The sequence below is a fragment of the Macaca thibetana genome, chromosome 3 (assembly GCF_024542745.1).
Source record: "Macaca thibetana thibetana isolate TM-01 chromosome 3, ASM2454274v1, whole genome shotgun sequence".
Taxonomy (NCBI): domain Eukaryota; kingdom Metazoa; phylum Chordata; class Mammalia; order Primates; family Cercopithecidae; genus Macaca; species Macaca thibetana.
Genome location: NC_065580.1, coordinates 150,939,187 through 150,962,864, shown reverse-complemented (window position 1 = coordinate 150,962,864; position 23,678 = coordinate 150,939,187). Strand labels below are relative to the sequence as shown.

Below are 23,678 nucleotides of genomic sequence, written 5' to 3'. Positions count from 1 at the left end.
ACACGGCAAAGAGTGGGGCAGCTGGAGACAGGGCTGGGACCCAGCCAAGTATGGTGCTCCTCACCCCTAAACATCTATGCGGCAAAGAGTGGGACAGTTGGAGACCGGGCTGGGAGAGAGTGGGGCGGCTGGAGACCGGGTTAGGAGAAAGTGGGGCGGCTGGAGACAGGGCTGGGAGAGAGTGGGGCGGCTGGAGACCGGGCTGGGAGAGAGTGGGGCGGCTGGAGACCGGGCTGGGAGAGAGTGGGGCGGCTGGAGACCGGGCTGGGAGAGAGTGGGGCGGCTGGAGACCGGGCTGGGAGAGAGTGGGGCGGCTGGAGACCGGGCTGGGAGAGAGTGGGGCGGCTGGAGACCGGGCTGGGAGAGAGTGGGGCGGCTGGAGACCGGGCTGGGAGAGAGTGGGGCGGCTGGAGACCGGGCTGGGAGAGAGTGGGGCGGCTGGAGACCGGGCTGGGAGAGAGTGGGGCGGCTGGAGACCGGGCTGGGAGAGAGTGGGGCGGCTGGAGACCGGGCTGGGAGAGAGTGGGGCGGCTGGAGACCGGGCTGGGAGAGAGTGGGGCGGCTGGAGACCGGGCTGGGGAGAGAGAGTGGGGCGGCTGGAGACCGGGCTGGGAGAGAGTGGGGCGGCTGGAGACCGGGCTGGGAGAGAGTGGGGCGGCTGGAGACCGGGCTGGGAGAGAGTGGGGCGGCTGGAGACCGGGCTGGGAGAGAGTGGGGCGGCTGGAGACCGGGCTGGGAGAGAGTGGGGCGGCTGGAGACAGGGCTGCGACCAGAGGTCTCCTGCCTTCTAACCCGGTCCAGCGGGGCCCTGGATCCTAATCCTCCTACTCAGGGTTGGAAGGCATCTGTGTGCCTGGAAGGGCCAGAGGCCAGAAGCGTCCCTCCGGCATACATGTCAGGAAACTCTGGAGCGCTGTGGGACCAGGGAAACACCCTCATTTCAACAGGGGATCTTATCTCACTGTTTAAAAATATTAAAAACAGGCCAGGCACAGTGGCTCATGCCTGTAACCCCAGCACTTTGGAAGGCCGAGGTAAGAAGACCGCTTGAGCCCAGACCAGTGTGAGCAACACGGCAAGACCCCATCTCTACATAAAAGTTTTAAACGATTAGCCTGGGGTGGTGGCAGGCGCCTGTGGTCCCAGCTACTCAGGAGGATCGCTTGAGCCCAGGAGCTCGAGACTGCAGTGAGCCAGGATCATGCCACTAACTGCATGTCAGCCCAGATGACAGAGAGAGACTCCATCTCAAAAAACAAATGAACAAAAACACCCCTAAAATCAAATGTCAAAGCAAAAAACACTCATGACAGCGTTGGGTTGAGAACCCCCGCCCACCAGAGGACAGGCACGCACTCACCCGTCTCGGTAGGTCTGCCCCATGCAGGCGAAGGCCTCCAGGCCAAACCAGGTGCCGTAGGTGAAGCAAACCCCCCAGGAGCTAGAGGGAAACAGGGACAGCCTCAGCCCTTCCATCCTGTTCACAGCCGGGGTGTGAAACAACAGGCATTCTGCAACAATTACCCGTGCCCCAGCCAGCCCACCAACTCCAGTGCCTCAGGCATTAAGGCCATGGAGGACAGCAGCTCTGTCTGCTGGACCCACCAGCCAGCCAGACACCTAAGAGCAAGCAGAAGGGGTGGAGGGGAACAGCCACGCTCAGCCCACAGCGTGCTCCCAGCAGCCTGGCTGTGCCCAGCAACATACTGAGCAACTTTCACCAGGGCAAAGGCCAGGCATGCCACAAAGGAACGAGGTCCCCCAGAAGTCACAGGCTGGCAGCTCACTTCCAGAAACTTCTGGTGCAGCACCAACATACAACCCAACATTTATGAATGCAGTGTTTGAGAGCAGAAACTTCCGGATTCCATGCATGTCCGCACTCACGGGCGGAGCTCACTCACCCTTCCCAGGAGCCATCGGCCCTCTGCTGCCGCCGACAGAACTCTAAGCCCTGCGTGAGGGTCTCCCTGGAACACAAGAGATTGGTCCAGTGAACATTCCGGTAAAACGGCAGTTTATCCCAATTCCACCCATTCCAGGGTCTCAAAAGAATGAGCATGGTCTCCCTTAAAAACCACATAAAAATAAACAGTTTAGGCCAGGCGCGGTGGCTCAAGCCTGTAATCCCAGCACTTTGGGAGGCCGAGACGGGTGGATCACGAGGTCAGGAGATCGAGACCATCCTGGCTAACATGGTGAAACCCCGTCTCTACTAAAAAAAAAATACAAAAAAACTAGCCGGGCGATGTGGCGGACGCCTGTAGTCCCAGCTACTCGGGAGGCTGAGGCAGGAGAATGGCGTAAACCCGGGAGGCGGAGCTTGCAGTGAGCTGAGATCCGGCCACTGCACTCCAGCCTGGGCGACAGAGTGAGACTCCATCTCAAAAAAAAAAAAATAAATAAAAAATAAAATTAAAAAAAAATAAACAGTTTACACAGACCTATGAGGGTTTTCAAAAGAAGCAACTACAGGACACCAGAGCGGGAAGCAGATCGGCAGAGTCTGAGAAAGGGACGTGAGGGGAAAGCAAGGCCTCGGGAAGGCCCTGCAGACACAGCCGCAAACAGGAGCAGCATCACTGAGATCCAGTGACCCAGGCAGGAGCAAACCAAAAAAAGTGAACTAAATAAAAACAGGAAAAAATCAATTAGAGAGAAAACAATAGATTTAGAAGACGAAGAAGACCCATCCTAAATCTAACTGATATTTCCAAAAAATAACCGGTTCTCTGAAAAGGCGGAGTGCAGTGTCTACTCCAGTGTCACCCTGTGGGACGTGAGACTTGCCTCTAACCAGCAGATCTCGGCAGGGGTGATGGGTGTCGGTCCTGGGACCGAGGTCTGCGTTACTGCACATGGTGCTAGCAGACTCCCTCTACCAACTCCTCCTTCTCGCTTTTGGGAAGACGCCATCCAGAGAGGCCCCTGCAGCAAGCAGCCGTCGGTAGCCTCCAGCTGAGAAATGGAATCGTGCCGAGGACCCCGTGTGCTCAGAGGCAGATCTGTCCTCACTGGAAGCTCAGGAGAGACCCCAGTCCTGGCTAACACCCTGACTGAAGCCCGGAGAGACTCTGAGGCAGAGGACGACCCGCGAGGCCGCACCTGGACTTCTGACCAACAGAAATGGTGAAGTAATCAATGTGCACTGTTCTAAGCCACTAGGTTTGTACTAATACTTGGCAACAGGTAACAAATACAGACAGTCAAAGTACAAATTAGTAATATTAGCGATAAAAGGAATGAACTACAGATATGGTGAGAAAAGAGAAGCAAATTTTATGTATTACATTTGCAAACTTAGAGAAAAATCTACAAATTAGAAAAAATTAACTTACCAAAACTGCCTCAATCAAGAAATAGAGAACCTAAACAGTACTAAAACTACTAAAAGAATGAGTCAAAATGTAAACTTTTTCCAGAAAAAAACTCTAGGCCTAGGAATTTTATAAATGAATGCTACTAAATTATCAGATACACTCATTCTAATCTCACACAAACTCTTTCAAAGAATAGATATAGGAGGAACACTCTCTAGTTCATTCTAGGAACCCAGAGAAATAAGATACGGAAAAGTGAAAATTTCAGGCTCACTCATGAACACAGACACAGAACTCTAAATGAAAACTGAGAAACTACAGCCGGGTGCAGTGGCTCACGCCTGTAATCCGAGCACTTTGGGAGGCCGAGGCGGGCAGATCATGAGGTCAGAAGATCGAGACCATCCTGGCTAACATGGTGAAACCCCATCTCTACTAAAAATACAGAAAATTAGCTGGGCGTGGTGGCGGGCGCCTGTAGTCCCAGCTACTCGGGAGGCTAAGACAGGAGAATGGCGTGAACCCGGGAGGCGCAGCTTGCAGTGAGCCGAGACCAAAATATGTATGAGATCTATATATGATGAAAACTATAAAATTCTGATGAAAGAAATAAAAGATCTTCCCAACTTGAGCTACAGATTCAGTGTAATCCCAACCAAAGTCTCAGCAAGTTATTTTGTAAACTATCGACAAACAGATTCTAAAATGTATATGGAGAGGGAAAAAAATCCAGAATAGCCAAAACACTTTTGAAAGAGAACACTAAAGTGAGAACACTGACAGTAACCGACTTCAAGGCCTACTCCAGAGCTACAGGAACCAAGACAGTGTGGGATTGGTGAGAAGAATAAACAGATCAATGGAACAGAACGGAGAGCTCAGAAATAGACCCATGCAAATGCAGTCAACTGATTTTTTACAAAGAAACAAAGGCAACAAAATGGTACAAAAATAGTCTTCTTGACAGACGGTGCCAAAACAACTGGACATCCACATGCAAAAAAAAAATCTAAACACAAACCATAAACTCTTCACAAAAGTTAACTCAAAATGAATCATGGACTTCGACGTAAAATGCAAAACTTAAAAACTCCTAGAAGATAACACAGGAAAAAAATCTAGGTACCCTTGGGCTTGGCAGTAACTTTTTAGATACAACACCAAAAACATGATACATGAAAGAGAACATTGATAAGCTGGACTTCATTAAAATGAAAACTGGCTCTGCAAAAGATACTACTAATAGAATGAAAAGACAAGACACGGGCAGAAAATACTTGCGAAAGACATATCTGATAAAGGACTGGCGGCCAAAATATACAAAGAACTAGAACTTAACGATAAGAAAACCCAATTTAAAAATGAGCCAAAGACAGACATGTCATTGAAAAAGGTATACAGATGGCAAATAACTATACGACTAGATTTTAACATAATGTCATTAGGGAATTGCAAATTGAAACAAGGAGATACCGCTGCACACCTCTTAGAAAGGCTCAAACCCAAAACACAAGAGCGAATACTGGTGAGGATGTGGAGCAATAGGAACGCTCATCATTGCTGGTGGAAACGCAAATGGTGCAGCCACTTTAGAATACAGTTTGGCAGCTTCTTACAGAACTAAACACACTCTTACCACAGGATCCAGCAATCACGCTCCTTGGCATTTACCCAGATGAGCTGAAAACTTGTGTGCATGCCAACATTGACAGAAACTTTATTCACAGTTGCCAAAACTTGGAAGCAAGCAAGACATTCACCTTAGTAGGTGAACGGATACACTGTGGTACGTCCAGACAACGGGATATTATTCAGCACTAAAAAGAAATGTGCTATCGAGCCATGGAAAGAGACTCAGGAATCTTAAATGCTTATTACCAAGTGAAAGAGGTCAGTCTGAAAAGGCAAAACTATGGAGACAGTAAAAATATCAGTGTTTGCTACTAAGGGGTTCCGGAGGCAGGGACAGCGCAGACGACTCTGGGGCAGTGAAATCCCGTGGGGGTTCAGAGGCGGGAACAGCACAGAGGACTCTGGGGCAGTGAAATCCTGTGGGGGTTCCAGAGGCGGGGACAGCACAGAGGACACTGGGGCAGTGAAATCCTGTGGGGGTTGAGAGGTGGGGACAGCACAGAGGACTCTGGGGCAGTGAAATCCTGTGGGGGTTCCGGAGGCGGGGACAGCGCAGAGGACTCTGGGGCAGTGAGATCCTGTGGGGGTTCCGGAGGTGGGGACAGTGCAGAGGACTCTGGGGCAGTGAGATCCTGTGGGGGTTCCGGAGGCGGGGACAGTGCAGAGGACTCTGGGGCAGTGAATTCCTGTGGGGGTTCAGAGGTGGGGACAGTGCAGAGGACTCTGGGGCAGTGAAATCCTGTGTGACACTGCAGTGGTGGGCACATGCATCACACATCTGTGAAACCACAGAATGAACAACATGAAGAGGAACTTGAATGTAAACAATGGACTCTGGACGATATTAATTTATGAATGTTGACTCATCAACTGTAGCAAATGCACCACTTTAATGCAAGATGTTAATATTAGGGGAAACTTGGTGGAAGGTGTGAGGCGTTAGTGGCTTTATGGGAACACTGCATCTTCCACTCAAATTTTCTATAAATTTAAAGCTGCTATAAAAGATAAACTGCATACATTTTTTTTAAAGTTTAGCAAAATTATCTAGCTATGAGATCAGTATCAAAATCAACAGCATAAGAATCTAAGAGTCCACAGTGATAATAAATAAGTAAATAAACAGAGGCAAATGAAAGGCTTTTGTAAGAACACCAACTAATACATATGGAAGGAATGACAATTTGTAAGCATTACGCAAATAATTGATTCAGGCAAGAATCATCATCAAATGCTAACACTAACAGGTCTAAGTTTGATGAGAAATAGGACATTTACATAGTCTACAACTGTCTCCCCACAAAGAAACAGAAAGCAACTTCATAGCTGAGAAACTAAGTACAGTGGTCATCACCTTAATCAAGGGATCAAAGCTGCTGTGTGCTTCCTGGCAAGGTGCAGGAGAAGGCCCCATTTCTTCTGCAATGTTCCTGACAAAAATGTACAACTTCATAATCTGAATCTAATCGCGAGACACCAAAAAACAAAACACTGAGGATATTCAACAAAATAACTTGCTGAACAATTCAAAAATGACAAAGTCATCAAACACGAGGAAAGATTAAGGAATTATTCCAAGTTAAAAGGGTGTCCATGTGATAACTAAATGCAACCAACATGCACAGTGAGAAGGGTAAGGAAAACAGAAAAAGAAAACAAAAATAAAAACAAACAAATGCAACCCATGATGTTGGATTAAAGCTCGAGGAAAAATTTTGCCACAAAGGACATTATTGGAACAATTAGGCCGGCAGATTAGTATTTCATCAACATTAACATTCTGACTTACACTTGCACAAAAGAATATACCTGCTAAGAAATACTCAGGCAGTTAGGGGCACATCCTATCTGCAACTTCCTCTCCAATAGTTCAAGAAAGAATGTGCCTGGATCATGTGGGAGGACAAGTAATGAAGCCCTCAGGGTAGACAGAGCCTGGATCATATGGGAGGACAGGTAACGAAGCCCTCAGGGTACAGGGCCACCCACTAAGGAATCCTAGTCAGAGTAAACAGGAGTACTTTTCACTATTTTTCTAACTTTTTTATACCTTTGTGAACTTAGGGGAGAATTTAAGTCTGTGTAGTAAAATAGAATATTCCATATAAATAGTGTTAAAGTAACTGGCGACTCCAAATTGTATCTCAAAAACTCTCCAGGTAAGTTTAAAATCTTTTTTTTTTTTGAGACGAAGTCTCGTACTCTCACCCAGGCTGTAGTGCAATGGCGCCATCTTGGCCTCCCAGGTTCATGCCATTCTCCTGCCTCAGCCTCCTGAGTAGCTGGGACTACAGGTGCCCGCCATCATGCCCAGCTAATTTTTGTATTTTTAGTAGAGACGGGGTTTCACTGTGTTAGCCAGGATGGTCTCGATCTCCTGACCTTGTGATCTGCCCTCCTTGGCCTCCCAAAGTGCTGGGATTACAGGCGTGAGCCACCAAGCCCAGCAAGTTTAAAATCTTAACATAAAAATCAGACTAATATATTTAACCATTTAAAAGTTAAAAACGTATATTCAAATTCCCTAAAGAGATAAAAAGAACAAAGAAATTGAGGGGAAAATATCTGTAACATAATACACAAATACTTATTGTGCTTAAAAATGAAAGAAAAATCATCCTAGTGAAAATTTTTTAAATGGCTGGATGTGGTGGCTCACTCTGTAATCCCAGCATTTGGGGAGGCCAAGGTGGGAGGATTGCTTGAGCCCAGAAGTTCAAGACCAGCCTGAGCAACACAGCTAGACCCCATCTCTACAAAACATTTAAAAAATTACCCAGGGGTGATGGTATGCACCTGTAGCTACTCACGAGGCTGAGGTGGGAGGATTGCTCGAGCCCAGGAGTTTGAGGCTGTGGTGAGCCATGATTTCACCACTGCGCTCCATCCAGCCTGGGTAAAAGAGTGAGACCCTGTTTCAAACAAATAAACAAAAAAAGAATGTTCTAGCTTGGAAGTCACCAAACAAATGCAGAGGAAGCCCGTGACGAAGTCACCACTGCTCCCCTGCGTGCCACATCCAGGGCTCATCGTTCTACACAGTGACTACAGCCGACGTGCTTCCCTGCGGCATCTCACACAATCCCACCGCTCTGCGAGGCTGTCCTCTTGCCCACCCAGGCAGGGAGAGAGATGAGCAGAGAAGAGAAGTCACCAGGCCAGGTCAGACAGCCAGAAGGGGCAGGGATGGGGGCTGACCCAGACAGGTGGACCCCAAGCCATGTGGCTCTAGGGAATAATAATGGTCATGAAAAAATATTTAACAAGAAAATACCAGTTAAGGTTAAAATGGGGAAAAGCTAAAAAAATAAAAATAAAAATGAAAACTGAAAAATAACCCAGGAGCTACTGAGTAAAATGACACAACACCTGTGTCATTACTGCTCGTGCTGGAGGAGCACGCTCAATGGTGGGGCTTTTAGAAACCTCACCAGGCACAAAGTGGGCCAGGCATGAAAGGGGCAGCAAGCCACCATGGAAATGTGGAGACCAAACAGCAACAGCAGATTCTCCTTCGGGGGAGGAGGGCGACGTAGCTGCCGCTTCACACTTCTCTGTATTTTGCAAGTCTTGTTTGCAAAGAACCTGCTTTACTTTTATTACAGTGATTTTTAAAAGAGGATCTGTTTTTTAAAAGGCCAATTTTCTAAATGTGGCTGAGGACAACTCGCGCCCACTTCACGCTGCACAGCAGACATGGCCAAGGGCCGTGCCAGGCTAACAGAAGACCCTGAACACGGTGCCCTCCTAGCTGTACCTGTGAAGCACAAGAAAACCCCTGCACCATCCACGGCTTCCAAAAAACCCACACCAGAACATTCTCAGATTGTAAATAGAGCAGCATACTCCCACACAACCCGTGGGCCAGAGAAGAACAGTAGAAACAGAAAACACTTTGAGCATCTGTGCTACCGCAGCGAGCACCAGAAAACACTTCAAACTGAATGATATATCAAAACTCATTTATAGCCTTAAGTGCGTATTTCAATAAAAGCCTGAACATCAAATATCTAAGTATTCAAGAAAAATAAAGGAGAAAGAAAATAACAAAGGCTGATGTGGTGGCTCACACCTATAATCCCAGCACTTTGGGAGTCCAAGGAAGGCGGATCACCTGAGGTCAGGAGTTCAAGACTAACTTGGCCAACACGATAAAACCCTGTCTCTAATAAAAATACCAAAATATTGGCCAGGTATCGTGGCGAGCACCTGTAGTCCCAGCTACTCGGGAGGCTGAGGCAGGAGAATCGCTTGAACCCAGGAGACGGAGGTTGCAGTGAACTGAGATCACGCCACTGCTGTCCAACCTGAGCGACAGAGCAAGACTCCTTCTCAAAAAAATTAAGAAAGAAAGGGCCGGGCGCGGTGGCTCACGCCTGTAATCCCAGCACTTTGGGAGGCCGAGACGGGCGGATCACAAGGTCAGGAGATCGAGACCATCCTGGCTAACCCCATGAAACCCCGTCTCTACTAAAAAATACAAAAAAAACTAGCCGGGCGAGGTGGCGGGCGCCTGCAGTCCCAGCTACTCGGGAGGCTGAGGCAGGAGAATGGCGTAAACCTGGGAGGCAGAGCTTGCAGTGAGCTGAGATCCGGCCACTGCACTCCAGCCTGGGTGACAGAGCGAGACTCCGTCTCAAAAAAAAAAAAAAAAAGAAAGAAAGAAAGAAAATAACAACGAATAGAAACTGATGAAACCAAAAATAAAGTCTCTTTGAAAACAGAATCAAAGACTAAGATGGTTTTTTTCAAAAGATCAGTGTAAGATTCTCAGAAGGAAGAGGAGGACGTCAGCGTTGAGCTCAGAGCCATCCAAGAGGACACTGAGCAAGTTTGCACGAATCAGTATAAAGCCGAGTGGAAATGGGAAGACTCCCCAGACTGATACAAAAATGGAAAATCTGCTCAGTCCTATAAACTATTAAAGAAATTACACCGTACTCCAGCCTGAGTGACAGAGTTAGACCCCATCTCAAAAAAAAAAAAAAAAAAAAGAAAAAAGGAAAGAAATTGAACTTCTAATTTAAAACCTTTCCTCAAAGAAAACTCCAGGCCCAACTGGCATTTCCGGTAATTTTCCCCAAACATTTAAGGCAGAAATATTATGAATACTACACAAATTCTTCTAAAGAGTATTTTAAAAAACACTTTCCAACTGCTTTCCTGAGTCCAGCATCATCTTAACAGGAAAACCTGACAAAAACATTATAAAGAAAAAAAATTATAGACCACTGTCTCTTGTAACCAGAGTTGTTAAAATCCTAACAAAATATTCTTCAAATTGAATCTAGCGATATATAAAAAGGACAATGCATCACGACCAAGGTGAGTCTACACCAGGTTTAACAAAAGTAAAAAAAAGGAATCGTAACAGGATAAAAAAAGAACCTACAAAAACCACATACTCTATAACGTACCCTCTAACATAGCAATGCCACTCCTAGGTATGTGACCATGAGAAATGGGTACCCGGGTGCCCCCAAAAGATAAGTACAAGAGTGTTCACAGTAGATGCTTCATCATAACCCAGACTGAAATCTTCCTGGGTGCTGACAACAGGCAGCTGCACAGCGCGGCATCGGCGTTCAACCGAAGGCCCGAGGGACAGAGCACTGCTGTGACCCAAGCCACCTGGCCAACCACACGCAGGAGAGCAGAAGGCAACACGAATTCCACACCTCAGGAGTCCACCCAGACAAGGTTCAAAGCGAGCAACAGGAGCCCACGACCTGGCAGGCATGTGGGCGCCCCCTCACGGGGCGAGCTGAGGGATCTGGTGGCGTCACTATGTCTAATGTTGGCACCAGCGCCTGTTCACTTCAGGAAGATCAACCTGTACACTTTTCTGAATACTGGCTACCCTCCAATAGGAAAGGTTACTTAAAAACCGCTACTGGGACACAGGTGGAGTTAGGTATGTAATGTCTTTTTAACATTGTTAAAAGAGAGAGAGAAAATCCATTTGTGTGTTATAATTGTGCTATTCTGAGCCCCTAAGAGATATTTTCATGCTTCAGGGCATATGACTGGATTCTACAACATCCGAAGTCTCTTGCACGTTTCCATGAGTTTTGTTTCTGAGATGGGCCGCCAGGGCCCTGTGTTAGAGAATGATGCATCTGGGTTGTGGCCCCCGACCTGGCAGCCCCCACACTGAGTGGCAGAGCATCCTGGGCTGAGGCCCTCCTTACCTGATCTCTGCTGCCCTGTGGTCCGGGAAATGCTTGTGGAAATACTTAAGCGCCTGCATCACGGCGGAGGTGCACTCCACATACGTGTAGTCAATCATGATGTCCCCTGGGAACGGGAGGGAACAACCAAGGTGTTGAGTTTCACCCTGGCTGCCCAGGCCAAATCCCAGGCCTGGACCCTGCCTCCCTGACCAACCTCCAGAGCAAACACTGGCCGGCCCAGGACACACACCTGTGCTACGTGAGAGCGAAGATGAGGGGAACACAGCAGAAAGCTGTGACCCCACCCCAAAAAGCCACGTGTGATGGGAGGGGACCAGAAAGGGGGGTATATGTGAGGTGCCCAGAGGTGGACCAGGGGTGAGATCCTCCCCCAAGACCAGTACAGTGGCAACCACGCACACACAGCAGCCTACCGCCCATGGCATGGGTCCCCTCAGTCCCCAACACCTCCCTGCAGGTGCTCTGGACACACAGCAGCCCCCCCAGAACACAGCCCTGTGTACTGAGCGGGAACCAGCCCAGGCTGTGGATCTCACCGGAACCCTCCACCGACCCCTATGTCTGACCTGATGCCCTCCTATCCACAACACAAGGATCCTGCCACCCCCCGGGATGGAGGAGCGCAGAACGGCCTGGGCTGAGGGAGGGTTCCAGACAGATCTGCTGGTGAACCTGGGCCTTGCAGCCTTGGGCAAGGGGGAAAAGCTGGTCCCCGAGTTTGTGCACCACAGCACTGGCCAACCCCAGGTTTGTGTGCCACGGCGCTGGCTGGCCTTGGGTTTGTGTGCCACAGCGCTGGCCAACCCCGGGTTTGTGTGCCACAGCGCTGGCCAACCCCGGGTTTGCGTGCCACAGCGCTGGCCGGCCTTGGGTTTGTGTGCCACGGCGCTGGCCAACCCCGGGTTTGTGTGCCACAGCGCTGGCCGACCACTCACCGAAGACCTCCGAGGGGTTCAGCAGCTCCAGCAAGTGCCCCCCACGCTTGGTCTCATAGGTGGCGAACCCTCCGTCGGGATTCCTCATGCTCAGCAGCTGAAATCACACAGCACCCGAGAACTCGCCCACGTCCTGAGACACACAGGCACCCAGGCCACAGCGGAACTCTCTAGAGGCAACACTAGGGCTGACAACCGATGGGGCAGGAGCAGAGGGTGGAGACCCGATTTCCACGTTAACCGAGCCCTTGGGTGCCCCAAGCAGTAGCTGCAACCTCAGCCATCAGGGCCTCCGTGCACACCCACCAGGGAATATGCCCCCACACGTGCCATGACTTAGAAACCAAGTGTGTGCTGCCAGATTAGGGCAGGGTCTCCACTGGGAAACACACACAAAAGCCAGATGTGCTGAAAGGATGTGGCACCAGAACCAACAAATTCCTTCTTCAGACACCCAGCAGAAACCACCAGACAGAAAACTTGCGGGCCACACCGGCTCCTGCAAGCATCAGTGGTTGGGCTGGACACCAGCTCCGCAGTGCAGGGCCCTGTGCACACAGCCCAGCAAGGCCCCTAGGGGTCCAGCCAGAGCTCACAGTTCTCCACATATAGACGCTGTCCAAGGACAAGCTCCTACGGCCCGGCCAGAGCGTGTGCTGGGCCGGAGCCCACGGGAGTGGAAGTAAGCACGCAGCTCTCTGCGGGACACGATGCGGGACAGGGCTGCTGGGACCACAGCCTCACCACAGCCACAGCATCGCAGAGCCGCTCTCGGGGGATGTGCTCGGTGACATAGGGACACTTCTCCTGCAGGAGCAGCACAGCCTTCAAAGCCTCAGCCGTGCAGTCAGCAACGATCCAGCCGCAGTCCAGCGTGCTGAAGGAGAAGCCACCCTGCAGAGCACAAGCCGTGACCCCAGGATGGGGGTGTCCACACCCCAGTTCTCAGACCCACCCCACAGCCGCACGCATCCGTCCCCACCATAGAGCACCCGGTCAGGGCAGGGGCCCATCCACCAAAGGTGTGTGTATAGCCAGGGCCCCAAGCTGGGTACATCCAGACAGACCTCCAGCTTCCAGCATAGGGACCCTCAGGGGTGCAGCTCACACCCTCAACACCTTCAGATCTCACGACGGATAGGATGGGGCCCAGGTGACCCCCACCCCATCGTAAACAGGCAGCAGCAGCTGTGTCCATGCCTAACTTCACAGCCTGCACCTGTGGTCACAGCCCACCCGGGCCCTGAGGTCTGCTTCTTCCCTCTCCTTCCCCGGACGCCCTGACTACACTTCGGCTGTCCTTCCGAAGCCTGCGTGTGCCGTGACCACCTGAACCGCTCTGAGGCACAGCCACGTGTGCAAGCCAACTGTGCCCCATGTGCCAGGCAGCTCAGCAACATGAGGCATGGGCCCCCACGCCAGGCGTCTACCACAGCAGGACACCCAGAGACGCCAAAGGAAGAGCCCCCTTCAGACGGAAGGACCCACCCTGCGGAGGGCGGCCTCGCCTTGGGGACGGGGCAGGGATGGGGCTGGCTTCCGCATACCTTGCGCATCTGGCGGTAGTACTTCTGGTAGTCGGGAGGGTTATCTGGGACCTGGGCAGCACCGAGGGTAAATGTGGAAGCAGAGAACATGTCACCACGGGACATCCCCATCTGGGACATCACTGAGTCAGACAGGGCAGGACCGGAGAGGCAGGACGTGCCCGGGAGCTTACTCTGCTGGCCATAGCCATCATGGTGCTGCGAGGCACCCGAGGGCCCGCACCTGTTCAGCTCACCACCCACGGCTGCTGAGAAACGTGACTGGCCATCGAGGGCTGAAACCAGCCCAGACGGGAGGCACCTGACTCCCCTGTGATCTCCCCACTGGCCAGAAGGCAGGGAGGGGGCCCAGGTCTCTGCGGGTGTGCTCTGTGCCAGGGGCCCCCGCTGCCTCCTGAACAACCCCAGCTCCATGGACCTCAGCTCCTGGGCTGCCTCTCACCTCAGTGAGAAGGAAAGAGGCCTGGAGTGCAGTAGGGTTCAGTCAGCCTCCCCAAGTCCCCATCACCCAGAGCAAGTCCTCGGCAGGAGGCAGGAGGCAGGAGCAGGAGCAGGCTGCCATAGGGGCAGGCACAACAGGACCATGCCCCTCCTCTGCTTGAGCCCAAGATGGGTGCCAGCCTCGGCCACACGGAGGCCAGGAAGACCCAGAAGCCCTGCAGAAGAACGTCCTGGTGAGAGGTGAAGGGTGGGAGATGGCGCTGGGGGGCAGTGGTTCCAGGCAGAGGGACACTGGCTGAGGCATGGGAGACACGGGAGGTTGGGGTGCATGTATGGGATGACTGTGGCTGCAGACTGGCGTGCAGACATGTGTGAGAGATACTGAGGTCAAACTAGGGGCTCGGGCAGGGTCTGTGGGCAGCTGATCTGGCAGGATGGACCGGGGCTTTCGCTGCAGTCTCAGGAGGAAAAGTCCACAGGCTGGCATCACCTCCGTGGGCAGAGGTGCTTCAGAGACACGGAGGTGCCGTGTAGGCTGTGCAGCTCAGGGTACACAGCCCCTGCCCGTGCCTGGCCCCTGCACACAGTGGCTCCAACATGAGCAGGATGCAGAAACTGCCAGCACCTCCAGTACCCTGAAGGCCTCCGAGAGCTGCCCCAGGTGAGGCCAGCCCGAGGAGGACTGGTGAGTGGAGCAGGGGCTAGGGAGGGGAGGGGAGGGGAGGGTGGGGGTGACCTGAAAAACCAGTGCAGGAAATAGGGCAGGGTGGAGGTGAGGTGGGCACTTCTGCCTGCAGGAGCTCCCGGCCCTGATCCCCCTCTTCAGCCCCCTCAGAGCCCCAGGCACTGGCCTCACCTGCGAGAGTCGCAGGAACTCGTGTGCTTTCTGCAGGCAGGACGAAAACTCGGGCCTGTGGTGCCCGCCTGCCTGGAAGAAACAGCAGGACAGAGAGGCTGAGCTGCCCCTGCACGGCCAGCACGGCTGGACTGGTTTCCCGATGGTCCTGGCCACATCCCGCCCTCACTGGGAACCAGAATCAAACTGACGGACATCTCTAGACAGTGCCAGGGTTTCTTGTTGCACTTACCTTTAAAGACAAAAAAGCCAAAGTCCATGAGATATGACTGAAGATGGAAGGGCGCAGAAGAGACCATTTATGGATGCCAGCACCCACCTGCCTGGCCAGCATCTACACCAGGGGGTCTCCAGCACCCTGTGTGGCCCAGCCCTCAGGACTCTCCAGAAACACTTTCGGAATCCCACTGACCTCACTCCCACCAGCGTAAAAATCCACTCTTGTTTTTCTCCAGTACTGGCTGGAGAATGCCCGTAACAAGCACAAGCAGTTCCAGTTCTCTTTTTTTTTTTTTTTTTTTTTTTTTGAGACAGAGTCTCACTCTGTCACCCAGGCTGGAGTGCAGTGGTACAATCTTGGCTCACTGCAACCTCCACCTCCCAGGTTCAAGCAATTCTCTCCCTCAGCCTCCCAACTAGCTGGGATTATAGGTGCCCACCATCATGCTCGGCTAATTTTTGTGTATTTTTAGTAGAGACGGGATTTCACCATCTTGGCCAGGCTGGTCTTGAACTCCTGACCTTGTGATCCACCCACCTTGGCCTCCCAAAAGTGCTGGGATCACAGGCGTGAGCCACCGTGCCTGGCCAGAGCAGTTCCAGTTCTAAGAAGAGCCTGGAGTCCCACTCCTGCCTGCACTCTCAGAAACAGCCTTCACCAGGCTCCCCTTCTCACACGGCCTCCAGCCCCTGCCCTCCCAAGGCCCCCGACCCAGCCCAACACCCAGGGCTGCTGGCCAAGGCCGCCCCCTCCACAGCATGACCATCTGAAGCCAGAGGCCAGAGCCCAGGTCACTGGAAATACCAAGGAGTGGCAACCGTGTGGTCAGCAGTGCTGCCCTCAGGTGAACGCGTGGGCTCACGTGCACAGGAAGGTCAGCTGAGGCTGAGAAAAGGGGAGCCACGAACCTCAAGCAGAGCTTGGATGGCGAAGGCGGTGTCCCAGATCTGTGAGCCGTTGGTGCCCTACACACAAAGGACAGTGTTACAGCAGCGGGTGCAGCCCCTCCCACTCCGAGCCACTGCCTCCAGGATCCAATGGGCACCTGAGGGCCAGGTGTGGGGGCTCCCACCCAGCCAACACTCAGCCTCAGGCTCTGAGCCCTGGGCACCCCTCATGGCTGACAAGGGCCTCAGAGAAGGCTGAGCCCTGCAGGCAGACACAGGTCGGGGAGCCTCGTGGAGCACCCCCCTTCCTTCATGGGCCACCAGGCAGGACAGCGTCCCTCTGAGGACACTTCTAGGACTGGACGATCCGTCAGAGGCTCCAGTACCCACACACAGACCATCCAGCTGCTCTCACCCAGTGACAGCAGCGCACCTCAGTCATGGTGACGCTTGGAAATGACCCCCATTTCTTTTTTTTTTGAGATGAAGTCTCACTCTATCGCCCAGGTTGGAGAGCAGTGGTGCGATCTCAGCTCACTGCAACCTCCGCCTCCTGGGTTCACGCCATTCTCCTGCCTCAGCCTCCAGAGTAGCTGGGACCACAGGTGCCCGCCAGCACGCCTGGCTAATTTTTTTTGTATTTTTTAGTAGAGTTGGGGTTTCACCACGTTGGCCAGGATGGTCTCAATCTCCTGATCTCGTGATCTGCCCTCCTCGGCCTCCCAAAGTATAGGGATTACAGGCGTGAGCCACCGCGCCCGGCTAATGAGTACACCTGGAGGTGATGGGAATTCTGCACAGGGCTGGGAAGGCCCCACCTCATATCTCACCCCGAGCTGGGCTCACAGGTACACACTCTGGTCTCAGTTCAAAAGGCCGGTGACCAAACCCTAGTGAGACAGAGCTGGGCACTGACCAAGACAGACATAGGGATTGGGCAGAGGGTGGTGTGTAGCAAAGGCATCCAGATACTACGCACTGGAGGGACTAGGCAGGGACCACCAGAAAAGCATTCTCGCCAAAGAAACACAATGGGATCAAGCCTCAGGGCCTGGCCAGTTTACAAAAACTCAGGGAACAGCAGGAGCAACCAGTCAGATCTGGAATGTGAAGCCCTTCAGGGACAAATCTTCCAGGAGGAGAAAAGAGACCACAGAGACTGCTGGACTAACAGGAGCTCAAAGACCAACAACCAAAGGCCTGTGTGAATGGCCTGAATCCTGATTCACACACACCAGCCATAACGTGAGGACTACACTTAGGAACCGTCATGAAGTTTGTTGGGTGTGACAACCTCAGAGCAATTTTGTAAAAACACAGACGCCCTCATCAGCTTGAGGTGCACTGAGGAGTTGGAGATGTGGGACAGGGAGGGTCAGGGAGGAGGGTCACAGAGGGACAGGGAGGACCAGGGAGGGTGGGTCAGGGAGGGCCGGACAGGGAGGGTCAGGGAGGAGGGTCACAGAGGGACAGGGAGGACCAGGGAGGGAGGGTCAGGGAGGGCCGGACAGGGAGGGCTGGACAGGGAGGGTGGGACATGGAGGACCAGGGAGGGAGGGTCAGGGAGGGCCGGACAGGGAGGGTCAGGGAGAAGGGTCAGGGAGGGACAGGGAGGATCAGGGAGGAGGGTCAGGGAGGGCGGGACAGGGAGGACCAGGGAGGGAGGGTGAGGGAGGGTCAGGGAGGGCTGGACAGGGAGGGCTGGACAGGGATGGAAGGACAGGGAGGGTTGGATAGGGAGGGCCAGGGAGGCCACGGCCTGCTCTAGGGCTTGTTACTCACCTCTACCTTGCATGTGTTTTGAAAACCTTTTCACAAAACACGGACAGTGTCCAGGGAGCCTCTGGAGAGCTCAAGGCCAGCTGGGTAAAAGCTCGTGGCTGGGGGCACCTGGCACCAAGGGTAGCCCTGGGGCGGGCAGTGCTGGGCCCATGTGTGTCTATCCCAAATGTGACACCCAGGACACCTCTGGAGACACCATATTCCCACACTGAATCAGTGTGGGGGACAGAAGACAGGCCCCGCAGGGTGTAACTCTCCTTAGACCACAAGGCACAGGGCAACGCTTTCTGGGTTTCTGACACACCCACTGTGTCAATGCACAAAGGGGCGCAGGCTCAGCCCAATCGGACAGGACTGGGGTCTATAGGGCCCCCAGAGCCAGGACAGGACCAACGTCAGCCAGGATCCCACACCGGCCTCCCCACTCTCTTGTGCTTGGTGCCCCTCATGACTGGGTTCCAGCCCACTCAGGCCAAGTCCTCGGGGAGCTCCCAGGCCTGGCCACAGGCCAACACGGTCCTCCAGGCTCCTGTCCTGTCCACTCAGGCCCTGAAGAAGGAGCCTCTTAAATTAAGAGTGCACGGAGGAGAAGCCCCCACGAAGCAGAGCCACCTCCTGCCACAGTAACAAGATGAGAGCTTCTGCAGCTCTGGGTCTGTCGTTACACAGTTGAGCCCACTCGGACCATCAGGGCAAAAAGCAGACAGGAGAGCTGCAGACAGACTTCGAGAACTGTGGGCACCCACAGGGACACGGCCAGAGACCTCAACTGACGCAGCCTCTGGTCACACGCTGCCGGGACCTGGTCCAGGAGGAGTTATTTCTGAACCCCAAAGGAAAAATAATAGAGGGTAGAAATGATTGCAAAGGAAGCAGGCAGCCGCAGTCCTGCAGCCCTTACCTGCATTTTCATGCCGTCAAGGCCCATCCTGTGAGGACAAAAAAAGCCCAAGTCAGGTGCAGGGAGAAAGCTGGAAGCCCAGCTGGCTACCCAGACCCTGCACCCAGGAGGGTCCCAGACAGGGGGTCTCGTCTGTCCCCTCCCCCGAGGCCTGGCACTGGCCTGGATACCACCCCAGCTGGGCTGCTGGGCTCCTGGGCATGAGGGCCACACTCTATGGAAGACAGGACACACTCACCCAGGAGGGGCACACCCAAGGCAAGGGGCAGTGGGAGGCTCCCTGACCCCAGGCTGCGCCATCCCTGCCGCCCTCGTGCAGTGCCGAGGGACCAGAGGAAGAGGCCTGCACGCGGAGGCTTCCCACTGTGGGACGGCTCTGTGCCCTCCATGACAGCGGCCCCACCTCCAGGGCACAGTCCGTGGCTGACAAGCTCCCCTTGTCCACAGGCCTCCCTGACACCAACCTGAAGCTGCCCTGCTACCTACCACCCCCTTCCTCACTCTACCTTCTGGGACCACCCCACGCTTCCACTGGGTGGCAAATCTTCCAACTCAAAGACAACCCTCAGTGGCTCCACAAGCCCTGACACTGCTGGTGCCTGGTGGTGTTCCCTGGCAGCATTCCCAGATGGCACCATGGGGGCCCCCTCACTGGGACGCAGCCGGGGCTCAGACCCAGCCTTCGTGAGAGTCCTCACCAGCACATCCCAGCCACACTCACCAGAGATAGTCCGGGATTCTGGAGACGTGCTCCTGGAAGGCAGTGGAGGCGGGCCCGTCCACATACCAGCGTACAAGCATGTTGATGGTTTTCGAGATCTGCAGGCGACACAGCCCTGTCAGGGCTCTGCTCCAGACCCACAGCAGCCCCCAGGGACAAGGTCCCGTCCAGAACCACAGCAGCCCCCAGGGACAAGGTCCCGTCCAGAACCACAGCAGACCCCAGGGATAAGGTCCTGTACAGCTCACTCAGGGCCAGGACAGGGGCCTTCTGCTCTAACAGGCGTTTCCTGAGTGACGATGGGCAACAACTGTGTCCCCAGGACCTGACTCAGACAAAGGCAGTGTCGGCTGAGTCCACAGCCTGGCTTAGCGTGTGAGGACTGACCGGCACTCCATCAGGGAGCAGCAAAGGGTTCCAGGAGGAGCCAGAGGGGCGTGGGCTACCAGGTGCCTTAGAGACAACACAGGGGACAGAGGACGGGGCCTGAGGGGCCCAGGAAGAGATGCGAAGACAGGACTGTAGCAGTAGGGACCGATTGCCCCCCTTCTTCCTCAGAACAGAACGTTCCAGAGGCCCCCAACTTTTTACTTATGGATCTCACAAGTCAAGATCCAATTGTAAGCGTGTTTCTATGCATTTAGTACAGATGTGCTCTACGTGGGATTAAACCCAAACCCACAAAGAACCACACCACTGCTGAGCAGCAAACGAGGGACCCGCTACAGGGTCCGTCAGAACTGGTGATTCACTGAGGTGGCAAGAGGCCCCAAAAACCCGAGATGCAGTGTCAGGGTGGGACTCAGTGGCCAGTGCCGCCTGGGTATGTCTAGAGAATGCCCAGGCCGACCCACTACGCCGCAGCAGCTACGGCACAGCCCAGGAGCTGCTGACTGTCAGGAGGCGGCCCTGCACCAGTAGCCCGGGGACTGCACCTCCAAGGTCACTGAACTGGCCCACACCTGGCCCCCTGCAGGCCCCACAGAGGCTAGCGCTCCAAGTCCCTAGCTAGGCAGGAGGAATCAGGAGTGGAACCCAAGGACCCTGCTACCCCCACCCACCCTGGGCATGTCTAAACCGGATGGGAGAATGGCGAATGATGAACTATTTGGGGAGAGGAATTCGGAGGGAACCAAGTGAGGAAAAAGCACCCCTCCCACCTAGCCAGCAGGATCTCAGGAAGGGGCCTCCAGGAGAGTGTCCAGGCACACTGAGGACAAGAGCTGGTGGGGGACGGAAGGAAAAGTCGAGTGTGGTGGGGCGGCTTCACTGAGCTGGGCATGCAGGGGACCAGGACAGAAGCCCTCAAACGTTTGTGAGATCGGAGGGCCACCTCCCAAATGGAGGTGCTCCAGGAGACCCCACTCCCAGCTCACAGCCCAGCCTCCAGGACTTGACTCTCAGACCTTAACCCTCAGGGGCTGCAGTCAGCAGCCAGGCAGGGGCACTGACCGGGCCAATGCTGATGCTCTTGGTGAATCGGTCGTCAGCCACAATGTGTTCATACAGCTTCTGCACGGCCCGCTGCCGCAGGTGGGCACTGTGGTGGCGCTCATACAGGTTGAGGAGCGCTGCAGGGGATGCGGGTCAGTGGATGCCAGACACCATGACACTGGCCTCGGCCTGGAGCCCCGTGCACTGCAGCACCCGGACTTGCCCCTCCCCAGGGTTCCCCCACAACCCACCCCCAGGCCTGGTCTCCGAGCTCCTCCTTCCCTGCCCAGGAGGGGCTGCCGCACACCCTCCTACCACACACCCTTGCACAGGGTGGGCTCCTGAGAGTGGAAGACCAGCTGGCTCTCGGTGGGGAGGGGCAGGGCGATGAGATCCCGCCCCGGGGCCTGGCACAGAGGGGGTGGCCCAGTGCCACTGGCAGGGGATGAGTACGTGAATGAATGGGCAACACCCTGACCCCCGGCTGCCCTGCCAGCCCGTCAGGAGGTGCTCACCATACACCACGTGGAGCAGCCAACTGTGGGGCGTGTACAGCTCGTCGGGGGCCACGTTGTTCCTCTGTGCCGGCCAGTCGATGCTGGCGAAGTCCTCCACATAGAGCTCCTGGTGGGGGCAGTGTCTGAGCCTTGGGGCCTGGGGGCACCCGGCAGGCCTGGCTCAAACCAGGAGGGGTGGCCTCCCACCACATGCCCTCAGGGCCCCGGGCTAGTCCCTTCCTGGGTGGGGGTCCCTCCAGCAACTGACCCCAAGGGCACACGAAGGCCCCCTGTGTGAAGACTGCTCCGAGGAGCTCCCCAGCTCCGTGAGCCCCAGGTCTGCCCAGAAGCTCATTTCCTCCCTCTGCCCCTCCTCCTTCCCCAGGGCAGGCCTGATAAACATCCTGCACCTCAAACCCCGCCTCAGGCCTGCTTCCAGAGCACACAGTGCGCATCTGCCTCCTGCATCCCTTGAGTCCTGGAAGTACCCCCAGGAACCCTGGGCTACAGCTGCTGCCTGTCCCATAGCACAAGTCCCCTCTGGGCAGAGCTTGCTCACTATTTATTACAGAATGGAGGAAGGTGGAGGCTCTGCTCTGATCACAGGGCTCTCGGCTCCACAGGGCCGCCAGGTGAGTGGACAGGTGTGGTTGGATTCCAGAAGCCCCAGGCCCTGTGGGTCCCAGCCCCAGAGGCCCTCACTTTGTTCCCTGATGAGGTCCTACCTGGCGGAGGCTCTGGACCAGCGGGTCCTCCGTGGCACTCAGCCGAATGGCATAGCAGTAGCTCATGGGCAGGTACACCTGCCGGCAGTGGCACCAGAGTGTGGAGGGGTGTGCCGGTGCCCAGTCAGGAAACAGCCTGGGGCAACGGCAGGAGTCAGTGGGAGACCCCAAGACTCAAACCTGCCCCCTCCGCCAGCATCCATACCTTGGGCCCTTCCAAGCATGAACACTGGTGGATGGCTATTCCCCACCACGACAGTGCATCTGCGGGCATTTCCCAACCGTGCTCCTGAGGGGGACAGTTGAACTGCAGGTGCACCCTCCGAGGAGCTGCACCTCCTAGTTTGGTCAGCATTTTGCATACTAAAGCCAGGTGATGGAGCTCCTAAAGGCTTAGGATTGTCTGTGGGTTTCTTAGCTACAACAAACGTACCTTGGTAACATAAAACATCAACAATGAGGATATGGTGTGAGGGCCCTAGGGAACACTCTCGGCTGTCTTTGCAACTTTCCCAGAAATTGGAAACTACTCCAAAATTTAAAGTTTACTTTTAAAAATTTAAGAAACTTTGGGCGCGGTGGCTCACGCCTATAACCCCAGCACTTTGGGAGGCCGAGGCTGGTGAATCACCTGAGGTCAGGAGTTTGAGACCAGCCTAGCCAACATGGCGAAACCCTGTCTCTACTAAAAACACAGAAATTAGCCAGGTATGGTGGTATGTGACTCTAGTCCCAGCTACTCGGGAGGCTGAGGCAGGAGAATCGCTTGAACCTAGGAGGAGGAGGTTGCAGTGAGCCGAGATTGTGCCACTGCACACAGCCTGGTGACAAGAGTGAGACTCTATCTCAAGAAAAAAATTAACTGTAGGTCTGTGGAATCTCCCTAAGGCCTGGGTCTTTGATCACTGGCTGCTGACATTAGCACAGTTCCACCAGCTTCCCAGGGTCTGTGCGTGCCTCAGGTTTTCTCTACCCTTTCCCTGCTAGCCCCCATCCTTATGTGATGCCACAGGAGGGTGAGCAATGCTGAGCCTTCCCTGCTCCCTGACTGTGGCATCGGGCCTTGGCCCACTTCCACATCCACTTACTTAAAAGGGTGTTTTTTTTTTTTTACATTTTGGGTTATACTTCCAGCATTTCTGCAGCTGGAGTGGTTCAGGTCTGTGGTCCTCCTTTCACCTCCCAACCTACCCTCCAAGCAACTCCAGCAAAGACAAGCAGCACCCTAGTGTGCTCCTGCAGCAGCACTGACTGACGGCCCCACCAAGTGGAGCAGATGAGACGCCCTCACCAGCACCAGCGTGTGGACTCTATACCCCTCCTGCCCTGGCAGCTGTGCCGACTGCCGTCTCAGTCCTTCCTCTGCTGCTCATTACACATGGGTGAGGTGCAGAGTCCAGCTGGCACCTGAATGGCCCCAGGACACCTCCCAACCCATGTGTTCTATGGCCCTACCCTGCCCCCTACTCTGTCAGCTCTGTCTACCCTCCGGGGGTGATCTCGCCATCCCCGTGCCTCCCCTCACCACCCAAACTGGCTTCCGGGGTGAAACCCCCAGCCTTTGTATCAGGACACTGCTGTCCCCT

General features: G+C 54.3%; 1 protein-coding gene across 1 annotated transcript in view; it reads right to left on the bottom strand.

The window, feature by feature from the left end:
* LSS (lanosterol synthase) overlaps positions 1-23,678 on the bottom strand; it is a 37,765-nt gene that overhangs the window by 5,158 nt on the left and 8,929 nt on the right. The window contains exons 7-19 of the mRNA XM_050784337.1: positions 22,093-22,228; positions 21,386-21,494; positions 20,889-21,007; positions 19,437-19,534; positions 18,716-18,743; positions 16,054-16,110; positions 14,926-14,997; positions 13,629-13,679; positions 12,826-12,975; positions 12,082-12,178; positions 11,144-11,249; positions 1,905-1,970; positions 1,361-1,441 (exon numbers count right to left, since the gene is read on the bottom strand). Of these exons, the coding sequence (XP_050640294.1) occupies positions 1,361-1,441; positions 1,905-1,970; positions 11,144-11,249; positions 12,082-12,178; positions 12,826-12,975; positions 13,629-13,679; positions 14,926-14,997; positions 16,054-16,110; positions 18,716-18,743; positions 19,437-19,534; positions 20,889-21,007; positions 21,386-21,494; positions 22,093-22,228 (1,170 nt within the window). The remainder of the gene's footprint in view (positions 1-1,360; positions 1,442-1,904; positions 1,971-11,143; positions 11,250-12,081; positions 12,179-12,825; positions 12,976-13,628; positions 13,680-14,925; positions 14,998-16,053; positions 16,111-18,715; positions 18,744-19,436; positions 19,535-20,888; positions 21,008-21,385; positions 21,495-22,092; positions 22,229-23,678) is intronic.